Genomic DNA, 17,270 nt, shown 5'->3' on the forward strand with positions numbered 1-17,270 from the left:
GACAGCTAAAACCTTGATCAGAGCGAGCCAGAATTCGGCCTCGCCGAAGGACTTGACTCCCAGAAAGGTGAATGCCATGAATCCACACCTACACAGCATCAGCATTAATGGTTTTCGACCATTCTCGGGCAGCATACCAGAAGAGAAGCACCCAGCCCCAACGAGGTATTGGTGTCTCCCAATATGTGAGCACCAGACCAAGGTTGTCTGCAGAGGCATATCAGTCACAATACTTCCCTAAGTGGGTCCTTTACGCGGTCTCGTACTATACTCAGCCATGATGATTCCAGCCCACAACAACCAATAATTCCAACCGAGGGCGAAGCCAACCGCAGGATCAACGAATCGAGCTGTATGGTGAACGAAAGAGCCTGTCATACATGACATAAGTGCCATTACCGAAAAGGATCCCGAAGAAGAACTTACCAGATACGGATATGAAGGCACCTAGTTCGCCAAGGCATTGCATGACTGCCCAAAGGAGGACGCCGACTACAGCAAAACACAAGAGTAGACCTGCTGGTCCCGCAGTTGAAAGACCGGTTCCCATTCCTACAAAGTAGCCAGGACCAATTACACCACCGATCGCCATCATCATCTGCAATTGGGTAAAGATCAATAAAGTCGAAAAGAGTGGGAAAACTCGACATAAGCCTTACCAGGTGTCGCTGGGCAAGCGATCGCTTCAAAGGCGCCTCGCTATACGCAAGATCGGTATGAGCAGTGTCCATCTTCTTCATGTCATCGGTCTCGGGGATATCAGCCTTCGGCCTATCTTGAGCAATCTCTGTAAGTTCCATCGTGATGAAAGATCGAATGTAACATGAATTACGACAGATTCGAAAGAGTCAAGGCTTGAAGTTCGAGGACTTTGAGTTTATATGTGAAATAATGCGTTCGCAGCACATCAGCCATAGTCTGGTCTAAGCTGCTCAGCCAGTAATTCGCTAAGGCTACCCCGGGCTTGGCATCGATTGAGCTGAGTTACTTTCTCATTGCCATGTTTGGTGGCTTTTTGGGCCGAGTCATATCACGGAGCCGATAGCAAAGCTAAAACGAGGGCTTTAGGGGGTGCTCCCTGTGCGACGTAAGCTCCCCAAAATCAATACCGTTGGTAGCCTAGCCACTCGAGACACGAATTCTCTGTACTTTATTGTGATAACTTCAATGATGAGTTGTAGACGGATATGCACCCGGAAAACGGGGATTCTGTAATGGTAACGCTCAAAAGATGTGGACGGGCCTTCTCCTAATCCAGGCATTGCGCATGTAAGGCGTGCCAGAGCTGATACAATATAAGAGTACCATAGATAAAATCATGCAGTATACCGGCAAGATTCTTCAGTGTCTGTTCCGCGAGGACGTGTCGCCCATCGCGTCTGCGGAGGATCATTTCTGTAGTTGGTGTTTGAGGCAAGGGTGCTCGTTCAGTGATTGCAGGAAACTCTCTTGCGGGACCCATATTCGGTAGGCTGCTGATCTCAGTCATTTCCAGCGATTCGAAAATCACTGGGCGTGGAGACAAGCTTGAGCACTTTGCAAATGAGCATTGATGTCTGGGATCATGGATACGTGGGTGGTGGTTACCAGCAACAGCACGAATGGTAGAGAAGGCTCCGCAGGTCTCGCCAAGACCTGGACTGCCGGCACCGAGTTCCGCGCAGCAAACACCGGGACTCGGCCCACTTGACTCGGCCCAGTGGCCCCACAGGTCGGCCGTAGCAATGACGCCGACGCCGGGGAGTTCGCTAGAGGTAGAACCGGGGTTGAACGTTGGTGACACAACACGTACACAGCCCAATAGAAAGAATACAGAGATGGGTTGACTCGGTCTCTTCGGGTGGTCAATACATATATCAGAATTTTGATCGTCTCATTGCAAGATATTGTCTCTGAACATCCATAAATTTGATCCTACATTTGACCTTGACAGCACTGAAAATTCATTATGGCTTCACTTGCGTTCACTCACCCGCTCGATCCCGCTACGGCTGAGGAGATTCAAAAGGCCACCGACCTTGTCAAACACCTTTTCAAGGATGTTCCTCTACACTTCAAAGCGGCGGGTCTCGATGAGCCACCAAAAAAGGAACTGTTAGCCTATTTGGAAGCTGAGCACAATGGCCAGACGCTGCCGGATCTTCCCCGTCGTATATTCGCGATGTGGTACATTAAGCATACCCCGAGACTTTTTGAAGCCGTCGTTGATGTCACCAATGGCCGCGTTGAGACGTCCAAAGAGTTGCCTCGTGATTTCCACGGCCCTGTCGACCGTACAGAGCTCAACGAGGCTGCCCAGGTTGTTATGCGTGATGCAGAAGTCCTCAAGGAGATCAAACGCTTGAAAATAGATGAGACTACCGTGGTCCTAGATCCCTGGGACTACGGTGTGGATGGCGAGGAAACTCAAGAACGCCACACCCAGGTATGCTGTATTACACCAACTTTGAGTTACCTTCTACTGATTTTACATTAGGTCTTCATGTACATGCGCAATCCGGAAAATAACGACCCGGACTCCTCGCATTACTCGTTTCCTCTCGACTTCATGGTTATCGTTGATTTGTGTGCCATGAGAGTCAAGAAGATCCTCCGACTTCCCCTAGGTTCTGACGGATCTACAACCGCTGTTGGCACAGATGTTCCACACCGTCGCACTAACCCTTCGGAGCCCGAGTACGACCACCGTCTACAGAAGCAGAAACCGAGGACTTCCATTAAACCTTACCAAGTGATTCAACCAGAAGGAGCGTCATTCACTGTCCAAGGTCATCTCATCACATGGGAGAAGTTCAGGTTCAGAGTCGGCTTCAATTGGAGAGAGGGTGAGTGATTGCCAAGTACGATCATGCGATTACACGGCTGGTACTGATTTCAGCAATAGGAATGACTATTCATGACGTTCGGTTCATGGATCAAGACATCTTTTATCGGCTATCTCTGTCTGAGATGTTCGTCCCTTACGGTGATCCGCGTAATCCCATCTACAGGAAGGGTGCGTTCGATCTTGGGAATGTGGGTGCCGGCGTGACCGCCAATAATTTATCTTGTGAGACCATATTCTTTTTACATATCTGCATTCCGTAATTTTGTGGCTGACCATTCATCCTAGTGGGGTGCGACTGCCTGGGAGTAATCAAATACTTGGATGGGCATGTCGTTAGTGTCGATGGTTCACCTGCTCCACGGCCCAACGCGATATGTATTCACGAAATCGATAATGGAATTCAGTGGAAGCACACCAATCACAGGACAGGGAAGGCGACCGTTGTGCGTAAGCGACAACTCGTACTGCAAACCATTATCACAGTCGCCAATTACGAGTACATATTTGCCTGGATTTTCGATCAGTCGGGAGAAATTACCTTCGAAACTCGAGCAACCGGTATACTATCAACACAGCCGATTGACAAAGACGCCAGCGTGTCTTGGGGTACACGAGTCGCCGATGGTGTTATGGCACCTTACCATCAGCATTTGTTCAATGTTCGCATCGATCCTGCGATTGGCGGTCACAAGAACTCTTTCGTATACTCTGACTCTGTCAGGTTGCCGTGGGACAAGGAATTGAACCCACTGGGCACCGGCTACATTTCCAAAGAGACCCTGGTTCACCGAGCGGGTCCGCTGGAGGACAGCGTCGCTGACGGACGGAATTTCAAGATAATCAATCCGTCCATTCAAAATCCCGTGTCCTTGACCCCGATTGGATACAAGATTGTTCCCATCCGGTCACAAATGCTCCTCGCCCAGCCGGGCTCCTGGCACTGGAGACGGTCGGAGTTCGCAGAACACCCGATGTGGGTCACTAAATATCAAGATCGACAACTATTCCCAGCAGGCGACTATACGAACCAGTCCATTGGGGGCACTGGCATCAAAAGCTGGACAGACAAACCTGACTATGTCGTCGACGAGGACATCGTCATCTGGCACACTTTCGGATTCAACCACATCCCACGGGTTGAAGACTTTCCAATTATGCCTGCCGAAATAGCTCAGATGCATTTGAAGCCGTACAACTTCTGTACACACAACCCTACCAACGACGTGCCACCTTCGACTCAGGCATTCAACAAGAGTGTGCTGTACGATGATTTACAGCAGCCGATTGCTTCGACCAACGGAATCTCTACTTCGCGCGAAGAAGCGAGGTCATGTTGTGATACTGAATCTATTTGAGCGACGGCGCAACCCGTATTCGAGATTACTCGAATCGTACCTTTCCTAATGTACTCTCAATGACAAGCAGGAGCGAGAAGAAAATCCTACCCCTGTACCAACGCCTGTGGGATCAATCTGTCTCCACCCCCCCTTTCCCCAAAATACGCGTTGGTTATTGCCGTAACCAAGTTGCCAAGTAGAGTGTTGGGAGTTGGTGGACAAATGAGATTCCTTCATTTCCCAGTGGGCTGCACGTCACAGAAAGAGGACATGTGTTGGATGGGCCAGTTGCCGTTGAGATGCTGAGGGGAGGCACTGGGGAGGGTTCGAGTGCTCAGCGCATGCACAATGAGATGGCTGCTTCTTGGGAAGGGTTCTAGCTGCGTGTATTTTGTTTCTTAACAAGATGAGTAGCAGACCGTTTAAACTGTGTAGCTATCATCATTTAGTTCTCGTCGCTGTTTTCATTCGCCGTCTCATTGACAGGGTGTCTCAAGAACCGGAAGGCCTCGTTGTGAGTCTCATGGACGTTCTTTACGGCTACCCCATGGCTTTCATGTGAAGTCTTGATTGGACTGAATACCTGTGTCTTCGAAATCCCAAAGGTTGCATAGACAACATGCGTTTATGGCGGACTTAGGCATCGGACTTTGTTCAAAACCCCGATCAGGAGGCCTTCAAGTCATCCCCCCCACGGCAGTGCTCTAAGAGACTCGACATGATCTAGCCTAAATATTCTTCGCCGTTCCGGCACCAAACATAAGAAGAACCCCAGCCCTGTGGCCTCAGGAGTTGACTCCAAAAAAGCCACCGACCAATGCCATGGCTTTCGCCAACATTTCTTCTGGGCCAACATGGCCGTCATTAGAGGCGGCCAGCATGTCTTGGGCGTTTTGGTCTGTGACCATCGCATCGACTGTCACCTTTGCTTTTCTAATCTCACAGTTCCGGAGAGGGGGCGGGCCCAAGGCACTCAGGGACCCTATTCCGCACCTGTACAACACTTTGCAGTTTATGTTCAACAACTACAAGTTCATGGCCCGTGTGCAAAATGCGTTGCAAGGCGAGAGCCTGCTACGTTTCTACCTGGGCCCCAAAACGATATACCTGGTGGCGGGGTCGCAGGGAATCAAGCGCATGTTTGGCCGCGAGATGGTGCACACGGTGACAAACCAAGAGCAGATGACGCGGTACGCGCTGCCGACCCTGTACAAAATGAACCGCGATGAGATCAAGCGTTGGGAGAACGACAAGTCCGGAGTCACCAAGGTCCCTGTCCCCGGCACCGAGGGCACGCCGACTCGACAGCGGCTCTGGCACACGTATGAACATATCTACACCGAATATCTGGGTAAGGCACAGTACACGAAGCCAGTAGTGGAAGAATTTAGCCGCAACCTGGGCCAGGCACTGGCACTATATCCAGCCGGCGAGTGGACGGTAGTTGACATTGACGAGTTCTGTCGACACGAGGTCGCTGAATCCGCCATCAACGCGCTCTTTGGCTCAGATCTCACCAGGCTGACACCAGACTTCATCGATCGGTTCTGGGACTTTGACAAACACGTCTTCATGCTGGTGCTGGGCCTCCCAAAATGGCTTAATGCAAGCCCTTTTCAGGCTCACGATCGCTATGTCGCCGCAATCCAGAGTTGGCTTAACGCGCCCTGGGCTGACTTTGACTGGGCGGGGCCTGAGCCTGGGGCAGAATGGGACCCTCGCTTCGGCGCACGTGCTCCTCGAGAGCTCGTTAAGTGGATGAAGGAGACGGAGTGGAGGAGTGAAGTCATTGCTGCTACGATCGGGGCACTGGTCTTTGCGTAAGAAGAGCGGTATCACTGGAATAGGTTGTTGGCCTGGCTGACAATCGTTAGGTTGAACTCAAACAGCATCCCTACCACCACGTGGATGCTGATGGAGATTATTAAGGACCCGACCCTTCTCCAGGCCGTGCGCGACGAGATAGCCACAGTCACGGACGACGATCCAGAGACCGGCTGTCCCAGCATCGACAGCCAGAAGCTGGTAGCGCTGCCGCTGCTTCAGTCCATCTTCACGGAGACGCTACGAATGCACATCAACTTCAACATTATGCGCGATGTCAAGCAGCCCATCACGCTGGATGGTCACCTGATCCCCCAGGGGTCCCTGCTGCAGGCCCCGATGCAGGTGGCGCACTACAACGAGGCCGTTTGGGGTACCGAGGGTCACCCCGCGACCGAATTCTGGGCGGAGCGGCATGTCAGAGGCGGCGAGGGGAGCAGGCGCGTGTACTCCATGATGGGGAGCTCAACGTCGTATTTCCCCTTTGGGGGCGGAGCGAATATGTGCCCGGGCCGACATCTGGCAAAGTTTGAGATTCTGACGACGGTCGCCCTCATCGTGTCCCGATTTGACATGGAGCTGGTGGGCTGGATCAATCCGGACGGGTCACCATCGCATCGGGCGGCCGAGAGCGATACACGTTTCTGCGGCGCCGGAGCTATGCCCCCTGACCGAGCAATGAAGATAAGATGGAGACGGAGGACGTGACTAGGTAGCTCGTAGACTGGTATTACTTAGACACCTACATACACAAGATTAAAGTGGCTTGGATGCACTCCCTGCACGAGCTCTGGCTGTTCCCTGCGCAACCTCCCACCGCTCTCTGCAGTGAACCTGTCACTGCTAACGGGAAGCAGCCTATGAAGTGAGCGACCTGGATCATAGATGACCTTGATCTCTAGCAGGCGGCTGTAGTTCGACCTGTACACAGTCTGCTTCTACTTCTCTCGTTACAGGAGGCGTCAACTTCGTTGAGGTAGACCATCGACCCCAGAGTGAGCGCCTCAGGAGTAGAGGTGTGAATGCTAGGTGACTTTCGCTTGATCACGGTGCTCTGGGAGAGCAACGTCGTGAAGTTCCGGTACGCATCGATCGCACAGAGGGCGCTGGCGTCGAGCCATGCCATGAGGACTGCGTTGGCGAGCGCTATTGGACCCGGCCACAACTACCATGTTGCAGCCGACGAGGAATTCGCCGCTGGCCAAGGTATAGTGCACCGTTCTGACGAGCTCTGGTATCCACCTATGCTCCACTGGCACCGGTGAGACCTTGCGCGCTGCACTTACACAAGCCTCCCGCTATTCGGCTCTACGGGCTGTAGCCTGATCTCGGAGGAGTCGTCAGGAAGGTGTCCGAACCCATCACTCTTCAAGGTCCTCCTGCCGTTCGCAAGTCCTCTGGATCCGCAAGACTCGTAGTTGTTGGACGATCCACCACGCTGGCTTGATAGCGAACCCCAAAGTGCTCGGAGGAAGGGCAGGCAGGCGATGCAGATGGCGACGGCAATCTCGATTGTGGAGGCGAGGAAGGCGAGCAGCCCGCTTGAAGTTATGTCCGTGAGGTCCATGTTTCCAAGAGTGGTCTGGCGGTAGAGGGTCACGACGCACGTTCTGTTCACTTGGTCAGTAGCTATCCTTGGAAAAATCGGGCGACACCTTGAATTGGTCGGTGCCAACTCACAGAACGCCAACCATGAACATGCTAATCAAGCCCAATCTCTTTTTCAGCGGCATCTGCAGCTTGTAGAGAAAGGGGATGGGCAGGAAGAGGATGACGAGGTCGCTGAATAGGTTGAGAGCGCTCAGCCAGATGTAGAACGTCCTGACGTTCCCGCAGGTACCCGGCAGATTAACGTAGTAGTTCTTTGCGTACGGCCTGCATATCAAAAAGGCCTCCAGAATTCCTCCGATGGCGAACAAGACGATGAAGGTTCCCACGATTCGGACGGCGAGCTTCATCCGCGCAACAGGTATCAACGTCTGGTACATCAAGAGTACAGACCATTTGCTGGTCATAACACAGCAACTCCAGAGGATTGGCCATGCTGCTATGCACTGGAATAATTTTTATGAGCTTATGATGATCGCATGGACGACTCTTTTGGGGAAGGCCGGGAATTGTTGGAAAACGCACTTTGTTGAACGTGACGAGGGTTTCTGGCCCGAATCTTCTCTCGATATCTTTGATATGGAATCCGAAGCCGCCTTTCAGCACCATGAAATAATCGACAATACACAGGCCAATATCGAAGGTCTGCAATGAAATCGTTGGTTTGTCAATTACATCTTCAACTCTCGGGATGAATACCAGACACAAGGACAATGAAATGCAGGAAATGCTTGTGGTGAATGGCATACCAGAGCTGCCATTATGCAAAAGTCGCTGCCGTTCAATGACAGAGACGTTCTCCGACGAGCAAGAATACGTAAAACCACCAAAGTCGTCGGCAGCACCATACATATGGTGGCCGTTGCCAGAAAGCCCACCTGCCCGGGCAGCTCGATCGGGATAGTCGACGAAGTCATGTTGTCCAAATCGAGTACACGGGACTCATGGGGAGTTTCTGACGGGCTGCCCAGCTCGAGAAGTTGAAAGCTCTTGAAGTAGGTATAAGCACGGGTGCCTAGCGCACAGGCACGTCCCGCTCGTCCAGGAGGTGGCTCCCATGACAGCTTGGTAGCAAGAGACTTGCAAAAATGATGTTGCGTCCTGGGCAGACTGGGTTAGGCAGGTGATATTTCAGCCCCCAGCAGGCGGACCATCTGCAGGACGGCTCGGGCAGCATGGGGTGGTGCCGATCCCCCAATCATGCTGACCGGTCGCAAAGTTCCGCTGACCGGTTGTCAGGGTTGTTTAATTTTGAAGGGTAGCTGAGGTCGATCGAATGCAGCACCATGGGGTTATACTTTAGGCTGATCAAACCCAACCCTACCAAATTGTTTCTCTTGGTTGAGCAGCGCCGTAGAGATCCTTTCTCAAGGAATCATATCCCAGACCATCCATTGAGCGACCGAGAGAAGATCAGCCAGAGTTGCGACAATTGCTTGCACTGCCCTGAGACATGGCTGTCAATTCTTGCCATTGCTGCTCCTCTAGGGGGCCAGTCCGATGTGATGGCTTTGCTCGACGATACAGGACTGGGAATTTTGGAAACGCTCGCTTCGCTCAAAGAAACAGGCATATCGAACATTATCCTAGTAAACTGGAGAATGCCCTGCCGCGGCATGCAGGCTCCTACATATGCACCTTGCCGCCGAGAACGACTCTGACCGCTCTGCAACCAATGGAGAATCAGTGAACAACCCCATGCCAGGAGACAATCCCAGCTGTCGGGCTACCGTGGGAGATCCCCGCGCCAGGTGTTCCGTACTATGGATGAAAAAAGGAAGGGTTCTGCATGGGGAATCCGGGCACTACATTGCGGAGTTGGCGTGTCTCCAGATATCTGATTTGTTAGATATCGTGCATACGGCAGTGCATAATGCAGGTAAGATGGAGTGTGGTATGAGGCGGTGCAGCCAACAGGTAAGACATGCCACTGCCTGGGACTTTCTCAGTCTTTTTCTTATTATGTCGGCAATTCGCCCACATGCGCTTTAAATAATTACGTGGGATTACGCCGTGAAACCCAAATTCTAGGGCGAGTACGATTGGACAACCGTGATCCGGAGCGTTCAGAAGCAAGCAGCGTAAACATGGCCACCACTTCTTCATCGTCCCGGAAAGTCGTCATTATTACTGGAGCCACGGTCTGTCACAATCAAACACTCTTCAGTGCTCGCACACTGACACTAGCTGCAGAACGGTATTGGTCGCGACCTCGCCGAGCGTCTACACGCACGAGGATACAATGTAGCCATTACCGGGCGGCGCGTGCAGGAAGGAGAAAAGTTCGCAGCGCAGCTGGACCCAAAGGGTGACACTTCGTTGTTCGTTGAGTGCCACGTGCAAGACTACGACTCTCAGGTGGCCCTCTTCAGGACGGTATGGCGCAAGTGGGCGCGGCTAGATGGGTTCATTGCCAATGCCGGGATAGTGTAAGGTCATTACGAGCAATCTTGTGCTCCCGTTCAGGAAGATTGCTGACCTTCTGACTCTCATCTAGCGACGTGGGCACGCGATACAACCTGGCCCGCAAGGACGCGTCCGTCGACGATATCCCGCCGCGTCCGGACCTCAGCTGCACTGATGCCGACTTCAAGGGCGTGGTGTATGGAACGGAGCTGGCGGTGCACTATATGCGCCACAACCCCGGTGGCAGTAGAGGCAAGATCATTGTCACGGGGAGCATCGCAGCCATCTACCCGTTGCCTACCCTCCCTGAGTACTGCGCTGCCAAGGCCGCCGTATTGCAGTGGGTGCGTGTGATGGCTCCGATGCTAGGGCAAGAAGAAATCACCATTAATGTTGTCCTCCCGAATGGGTACAACACCGGTATCTTGCCCAATTTCGAGGAGGCCTACCTCGATAAGCAGTAAGTCCAGATGGGGATGGTCTTCACTTGGAGGAACTCTTGTTAAACCAGCCTGCTAACCCTGGTCCCCTTCCAGCCTGACAAAGAAAGAATGCTTGATGTCTGCCTACGATATCTTTCTCGAGGATGAGAAAAACGAGAAGAACGGGCAAGCCATCGAGACGGCCCACGAGTCCCATTACTTCCACGATGTGCCCCCATACAAGAGTGGCCATGTGATAGAGAGGACAGACAAAGTCTATGAACCTTGGTTTGAGATGATGCATCACCATCGGAGCGGGTTGGAAAACTCCTATAAAGAACCTCTGAGGAAGCTAGCATAGGCAAAAGATGCTCTTAAATAGAGATGTCAACAGCCGGTTGATGCTTACGCTGCGATGGGAAACAAGGCTCATCCATGTATATGATCTTGATATCAACATTTAAGGGTTATTGTAGTAGGAAACTTTTATGTGATGGTACCGATATGATATTCAAGACTATCTTCTTCGATCTAGTACCCTCGCTATCGTCGTCTCTCAAAGTGTCGGCAAAATTGGCAGCGCTCGTTCAAGTGGCAAAGGGCTCAGAACAGAACACGATTGTTAAGGTCGCTGCTCGCTTGGTGGCTTCGCGGTCCTGCCATACAATACTGTAGAGGGGACCGCCCGGGCCGTGGCAACACAATGCGGTGCAAAAGGCCTAGTCATCTTCACGGCGGATCTGACGCAAGAAGATCCTGCCCCAGCGTTGAGAGTTAGGCTACCTGGATTTTGTAACACATTGGAGCTTTGAAAATATCCTCCCAGTGTAGCCAGATGTCTTTGTGTACTTAGGTTCCGACGGAACGATTCGCGCTTACAAAAGTCCTAGCATTTTGTCCAATTTTGCCGATTCATTGCTGTATCGAGAATGACACGAGTTTTCTCTCCTCCGTAGGCACTCCACTTGTCTTCAGGCTCAATAAAAAGAAATCAAACATATATTTGATTCTTTCCTCTTACATTGGAAGAGGAGATGGTGCTGGCAAAGTCAGTCCTCCATCAATAGGCAGAGCGGTCCCGTTGATATAGCTGGCAGATGGACTATTTAAGAAGACAATGCAGTCTGCAATTTCGTCAGGAAAAGCTGCTGGTTTTAAAGGCGTGATGGTCTCGATAAGTGGGCCCGAACTGGATTTGTTTTCATTGCATTTTGCACCATGGGCGTGTCCACCCAAGACGGACAAAGTGTATTCACACGTATGTCGTTCTTCAAGGCTAATGCATCCACAGCTGTAAAACAAAAGCAAGTTCATGTTTTACGGTGAAATCTAAGTCTAGAAGGAATAAGAGGCTTACCGGCAGCCTTAGTAATACCGATGACTGCATGCTTGCCTGTTACATAGGAGACCATGCCTGGTGAAGCAGCTATGGAGTTGGTGGATCCAAGCAAAATAATTGAGCCCTTTCCCGAGCTGCGTTCACCGTAGCGGCCAGTATACTTGCGACGCTGCTGTTCGGCCATGGCCCTCATAGTCGCTCCCTTGACAATAACGTCCGTCGTTTTAGCAAGGACATCAAGATCCACATTTGGTGTGAAGGACCCAAAGTTCTCTAGATCAATCTGCGATTAAATGTGACTCTTAGCCATTGTATCCCCTGCTGTACAGCACGCAGAAAGTACTAAGGCCAGACTTACCCCCGCACTAATAACAGCGCAATCGATGCGCCCAATCTCCTTGACTGTGGTTACAATAAGGTCTTGTACACTCTCAGAATCGGAAATATCCACATTGGCTGCAAAAGCTCGATACTCTGTATGCCTGGCATATCCCTTGCTCACCTCAGCGGCATACCTTGCGCCTTCATAATTGATGTCCGCGAAAACAACACCGTGTACACCAGCCTCTGCAAACGTGAATGCAGTCTCTTTGCCGATACCAGAGGCAGCCTTCACAGAACTGTCAACAAAATATCGCAGAGGCGGGGAATCAGATAACTCACTCCAGTCACTAAGGCGATGCCACCGTCAAGAGATAACTTAGATGACATCTGTAAGCTCGGAAGATTGTTGTTTGGGATAATCTGAGTAGACTACAGTGTTCCAAAGAGGAAGAAGTAGCAATTAATCAGTTCAGACTTGTTTCTCCTTGTGAGCGCAGACCAGACTTTATCTACCTTGACCTTCCGGAGATGACAGGTTGGTCCCCACTTCAGCTGATCGGACCAATATGCCTACGCGACTTACGTTTTCAGAATCGAACAGAACACTCCCTTACCATGGCACATTCATTGCTTGTAGAGCTACAGGGGGGGGGGGGCTGGATCTGTCAGCTCCACCCACCTTGTAAGGCACAGTACTCTGTGTTGATTCCAGACTTACCCCACAATAGAATGATAGAACGAATTGTGGTTTAATTCGACAACAGATATTTGGTACCCCGGGTTCCACACTCTAAGGTGCAGATCGCATTTCCGTCCTGATACGCCCGATGCAAATTAGTGATTGGATTAGAAATGAGACAGTCTTCGCTGGCGCATTGCGAATGTCCTGGGCAAGACTCAGTGTGGTCTTTGACCTTTACAATATGTACTACGTTCTGTATCCCCCAAGTACTGAAATCGATGAGGGTCTATACTCGCTTGTCATTCTTTTTGATCCACAAAATGCAGATGTAGACCGTGGTAGCGCCGCATCGCCTGTGTGCAAGGAATAGTGAAGGTGGCACGAAAGCCCAATTGATTGTCGCACCATTATCCCTACACCAACACAATACTACACAGTATGGTGGAAAGGCAGTCACTCGCAGTCGCAAAAGGCACCAACTTCATTAAAACATAGAACCCCTGCGCCGCAATCGCTTGAGAGCAACCAGTCACGCCGCTTGAGATTCAAATCCAACGGGAAATACGCGGGCTCTTTCTCGTCAATATGCTCGATCACCTTGTCTTGAGGCACACCAAACTCGCCGAGTTGTTCTGACATCTCTCCACTGCAAGCAAGATTTTCTCTCTCTCTGCCTTACAGCATCGACGCGCTGTCCACGCCACTGTGATATTATACATTATGTCTTGGCCCCGCCCTTGTGTATCTGGTCTGGCGTTTCGTGAGCCTAGAGACCAATGTGAAGAGAGCTCGCTGCATGAGCATCCCCCTCATACGGATCCCAATTGACCCCGTGGGATATGTACCATGGATCGTCATTCAATCTCATATCTGGGCTGTGCTGGATCGGCTCCCCATCAAATGGTCATCTCACCCAAAGATTGTCCGTCTTTTCATACCACAGATGGGATTTTAGAGAGAAGGCGGATGCGGTACTGTAATGTAGCCTAGTCTGGGCAACTGTCACATCTATGGCCATCAATCTGCGTCTTACAGACCCGCAGGCAATCAATGACGTCTTTTCGAGGAGCTGGGATGTTCAACGGCCGGTCCACCAGTACAATGGGTGATTTTCTTCCGGATGCCTGCACCAATTCGACAGTTGGCTGTGAACATGATTGAGTAGACACTTACACGACTTGACACATTTAATGTCTACGGCCTCTATATTTCCACGGCTGGCACCGACGGTTGGGCTCGTCATCGCAAAGCTACGGCAGCACCATTCAATGAGAGCATTATGAAGTCCGTCTGGGATGAGATAATCCGTCAGTCTGATGCGATGGGACGTTCATGGAGGAGCACAGCTGGCTCGAAATCCCAAGCGTGCGCAGAGATGTCCCAACCTTCTCGTTGAACGCGGTTACACGAGCTTTCGGCAACGGAATTCCGCAAGTTGTACCCATTCAAATATTCACCGCACAAAACTATCCAAGCGTATGATGAGACGATATATTGCAATATTCTGTCCACGGTGCTTGACAACGCTATCTTATTCATGCCGATACCTTATCGGTATCTGAAGGGACCTCACTAGCCTCTCTTAATGAATTCATTTACGTTAACGATGATGCCCAGCGGGCCAGAAGAGAGGAAAGCAAAAGTAGAGGCAACCGGGGCGACTGGAGTGCCCGTTAAGTTAGAATCATTGACGTCGTTTGTGGATAGTTATTGACTGTTTATATTATTTGAGTGCATCTACTAGACCGTAAAATAACGCTTAGTCTACATAATAAATAGTTCATAACAAGCAAATATAATTAAATAATATATTAATTAGAAGATAATCTATGTGAGATATTATGTTGATACATAGTAGCAACAGATCTCCATGGAAACATATATTTCAAGTGTGGTAAATCGCTAGGCATAGAGAAGAAGGCGGGGGTATGTTCCGTCTATACTTCTGTAATGACTAAGGCTCAGGACTTGGTATTCAATATCTAATGACAAATTTACGACGCCAAGCACTATCAATTGGCTCACGGGAGACCCCGTCCCAGTAGCACGCATCTTCAGGCTGCTTAGCATATCGACTGCCCATTACCAACTGCTCAGCCCGTTCTTTCAATTGTCGCTCTTCTTTAGTGATGCGGACCGTGAAATGCTCGACGGTGGAGTCCTTGTCCCGGAACCATGAGGTCCACTGCTCAGGCAGTACGATCTCGGCATAAAATCTCTTCAAGCCCTCATCACCCAACCCGGTCATTGGGCCCAGGATGCGGGCGTATGCCTGCAGGACCTCTCGTGCCTCGGGACTTGTCATGTCCTCACGAGCCCCGGCATAGTCTATTATGGGTGCACCGTACATGGTCAGACGTATAGTCAGGCCTTCTAGGTTCATATTCTCCTTGATGAAGCGAACGGTCTCCACCCAGTCGCGTAATGCCGGACAGCCTTCTAGTGGCCACTCCTGGTTGTACGGTGGGAAAGTCATTTCCAGGGAGCGTATCAGGTGTAGGCAGTCAACAGATACGACTCTCCTCAGAAAATCGCTGATGGCAAAACGATCATACGGATATAGTGGCATACCAGGCGTGTGGTAAGGAGTCTCCGATTTGTAGTCATGGACAACGAATCGATTACCAGTGAAGAAGACCGCTTGTGCATCTCTGTACAGCGTGCGACAGACGAGGAAAAGGTCAGTCGGTGGACTCCAGCATTGACAGTTGAACGAGAAAGCCGCGTGGCGAACACGACAGAAACATCCGACCCGTTGCCGGGGGTCAACAAATTTTGGTGGTCCGATGCCAATCCGGCATTTTCGGAATTGACATCCACTGTGCAACTGCGGCGGGCAATCACCAACAATGCAGTTTGTAAGTGTGGGGATATATCCCCTGCGCTGTCTGGTCCATCTGACCTCCCTCCAAGGTGTTATGAGGTCAGTGTATTCGAGAATGCGAAAGCGTATTTCCCGGGGAAGACTCATGAATTTCGAATCCGCTCCAACAGCCATGGTGTTTGGAGTCAATGCCAACTCTTCGCGGTCGACTATCCCCAAAGCTCTGAGGACCGTTTCTCGAGCAATCTTCTTCAGCTCAGGATGCGGTGTTCTACCGAGTCTGACATAGCAGCCTTTCAACGGTGATAGATTGATAAGTGGCGCCACAGCTAGTCTCGCTGCTGAAGGCGTGTTCTCATGTTCAGGGTCGAAGTCGCATACAAGTGAAATACTCAGACGCTCCGGCGTAATTCGAGACCAAATATAAGCAGCGGTGAGCCTCCACTCGGCAAACACAGAGGCTGCTGAGTCGTCCAAGGGCCGCAGTGCCTCGCCATGCAAGTCCGCGTGGCGCTCCGAGCGTAATATATACGAGGCGCCATTTGACCAAGCGTCCATCACATCCTCGCAGCAGTCGAAGCATTCTTCATGATGGCAGGATGCTTCATTGAGCACAACTTTAAGCTCCCTTAGAGACGAGAGAGATGCATCCTTCAGGTTTCGCACTCGACGGAGAGACCCTGCACTCTTGTACGATATCTCGAAGACGTTGGTAGAATAAAGCACTTCGGCAATCTCCTCATAGATTGTGTGACATGATAGGAGCAGTGAGTGGAACCTCATGAGTTCCCGTTTGCTCCGCCTGTCGAGGCGGAATTGAAAGCGCAAGCCCCCCAGTGCAGGATGAATGTGGGGGTAAATACGATGCCGTACAGCGGGGAGAAGTCGGAGGATTGGAGGAACTCGAGCGTCTTGTGACCCCTGCATACTTGACGGTATGCTATGTGGCATGTGAGAGAGCTTCCATGGCGGTGAGTGCAAAAATAAGGTTGGAAAAGAAGAATGGAAAGCTTGGAAGGAAGGCGGCACGGTGTGAAAGTTGAGGTCAGTGTTTGTTGGTTTTGGGGTTTGGGTTTGGGGTCTTGAACTCCGTCGACCGTTGCCGACCTCAGATTACTAATAATAGATCTTACATAATTGCATATGGCTGTAATATTTGTGTTTATTGGGCTATGTTTGCATATGTTTCTCCACTACACAAACATTTCACTCTTTTCATGTTGCCTAAACATTGGCATTTCTGTCCTATCATGTCCAGGCAAAACCCCATCACAATTGAAGCCCACATATGCGTCTCTCAACTATCGCCTCGACCAGCCGCAAACTTCCCAAGGTAGTTAATGTTCCCCTCAAAAACCTCAAGCTCGGGGGGACGCTTCGACTCAGCGCAGCAGGTGTTCCACTGTTATAATTTGTTCAGCAAATGAGATAGGAACATCTTGTGGAACTTCATGTAGGGAATAATCCACAGAGTGGAGCTGTATGACGGTGGTACACAGATATGAGTATCAGCACACGTACCCAGAGGTTGCTGCAGTCACCATTCGGGCCGCAGGGCGTGTAAATACAATCCTTACATCCTGGTCGGCACTGAAGTTCTATAAGTCAAAACCTGTCAAGCAGAAAATAGCAATCGCCATGAGGACTCATTGAATATGGCCATAGAGGTGCTTGTTG

The 17,270-nt window shown here is 50.9% G+C and overlaps 6 protein-coding genes across 6 annotated transcripts; 3 read left to right on the forward strand and 3 right to left on the reverse strand.

Annotated features, from left to right (window-relative positions):
* Window positions 1–1,948: 1,948 nt before the first annotated feature.
* J7T55_009689 (copper amine oxidase) lies at window positions 1,949–6,696 on the forward strand (the record flags this gene model as incomplete). The annotated part of the gene is made up of 9 exons (XM_053135937.1): window positions 1,949–2,425; window positions 2,477–2,825; window positions 2,885–3,049; window positions 3,113–4,154; window positions 4,253–4,301; window positions 4,614–4,678; window positions 4,892–5,060; window positions 5,110–5,984; window positions 6,039–6,696. 9 exons carry the CDS (start codon window positions 1,949–1,951, stop codon window positions 6,694–6,696), a joined length of 3,849 nt encoding a protein of 1,282 aa, XP_052986448.1.
* Window positions 6,697–7,010: 314 nt separating this feature from the next.
* Window positions 7,011–7,253, forward strand: J7T55_009690 (uncharacterized protein; the record flags this gene model as incomplete). Its single annotated transcript, XM_053135938.1, has 1 exon — window positions 7,011–7,253. One exon carries the CDS (start codon window positions 7,011–7,013, stop codon window positions 7,251–7,253), a length of 243 nt encoding a protein of 80 aa, XP_052986449.1.
* A 17-nt stretch (window positions 7,254–7,270) lies between these two features.
* On the reverse strand, window positions 7,271–8,513 carry J7T55_009691 (uncharacterized protein; the record flags this gene model as incomplete). Its single annotated transcript, XM_053135939.1, has 4 exons — window positions 7,271–7,598; window positions 7,669–7,967; window positions 8,122–8,241; window positions 8,346–8,513. 4 exons carry the CDS (start codon window positions 8,511–8,513, stop codon window positions 7,271–7,273), a joined length of 915 nt encoding a protein of 304 aa, XP_052986450.1.
* Window positions 8,514–9,683: 1,170 nt separating this feature from the next.
* J7T55_009692 (uncharacterized protein) lies at window positions 9,684–10,785 on the forward strand (the record flags this gene model as incomplete). Its single annotated transcript, XM_053135941.1, has 4 exons — window positions 9,684–9,737; window positions 9,790–10,025; window positions 10,094–10,462; window positions 10,539–10,785. The coding sequence occupies 4 exons, from the start codon at window positions 9,684–9,686 to the stop codon at window positions 10,783–10,785; spliced, it is 906 nt and encodes a 301-aa protein (XP_052986451.1).
* A 358-nt stretch (window positions 10,786–11,143) lies between these two features.
* J7T55_009693 (uncharacterized protein) lies at window positions 11,144–12,715 on the reverse strand (the record flags this gene model as incomplete). The annotated part of the gene is made up of 7 exons (XM_053135942.1): window positions 11,144–11,180; window positions 11,304–11,342; window positions 11,446–11,464; window positions 11,683–11,715; window positions 11,782–12,046; window positions 12,122–12,383; window positions 12,702–12,715. 7 exons carry the CDS (start codon window positions 12,713–12,715, stop codon window positions 11,144–11,146), a joined length of 669 nt encoding a protein of 222 aa, XP_052986452.1.
* Window positions 12,716–14,744: 2,029 nt separating this feature from the next.
* J7T55_009694 (uncharacterized protein) lies at window positions 14,745–16,520 on the reverse strand (the record flags this gene model as incomplete). Its single annotated transcript, XM_053135943.1, has 1 exon — window positions 14,745–16,520. One exon carries the CDS (start codon window positions 16,518–16,520, stop codon window positions 14,745–14,747), a length of 1,776 nt encoding a protein of 591 aa, XP_052986453.1.
* Between the last annotated feature and the right edge of the window lie 750 nt (window positions 16,521–17,270).

This window comes from Diaporthe amygdali (assembly GCF_026229845.1).
Source record: "Diaporthe amygdali strain CAA958 chromosome Unknown NODE_61_length_182076_cov_64_703273, whole genome shotgun sequence".
Taxonomy (NCBI): Eukaryota; Fungi; Ascomycota; class Sordariomycetes; order Diaporthales; family Diaporthaceae; genus Diaporthe; species Diaporthe amygdali.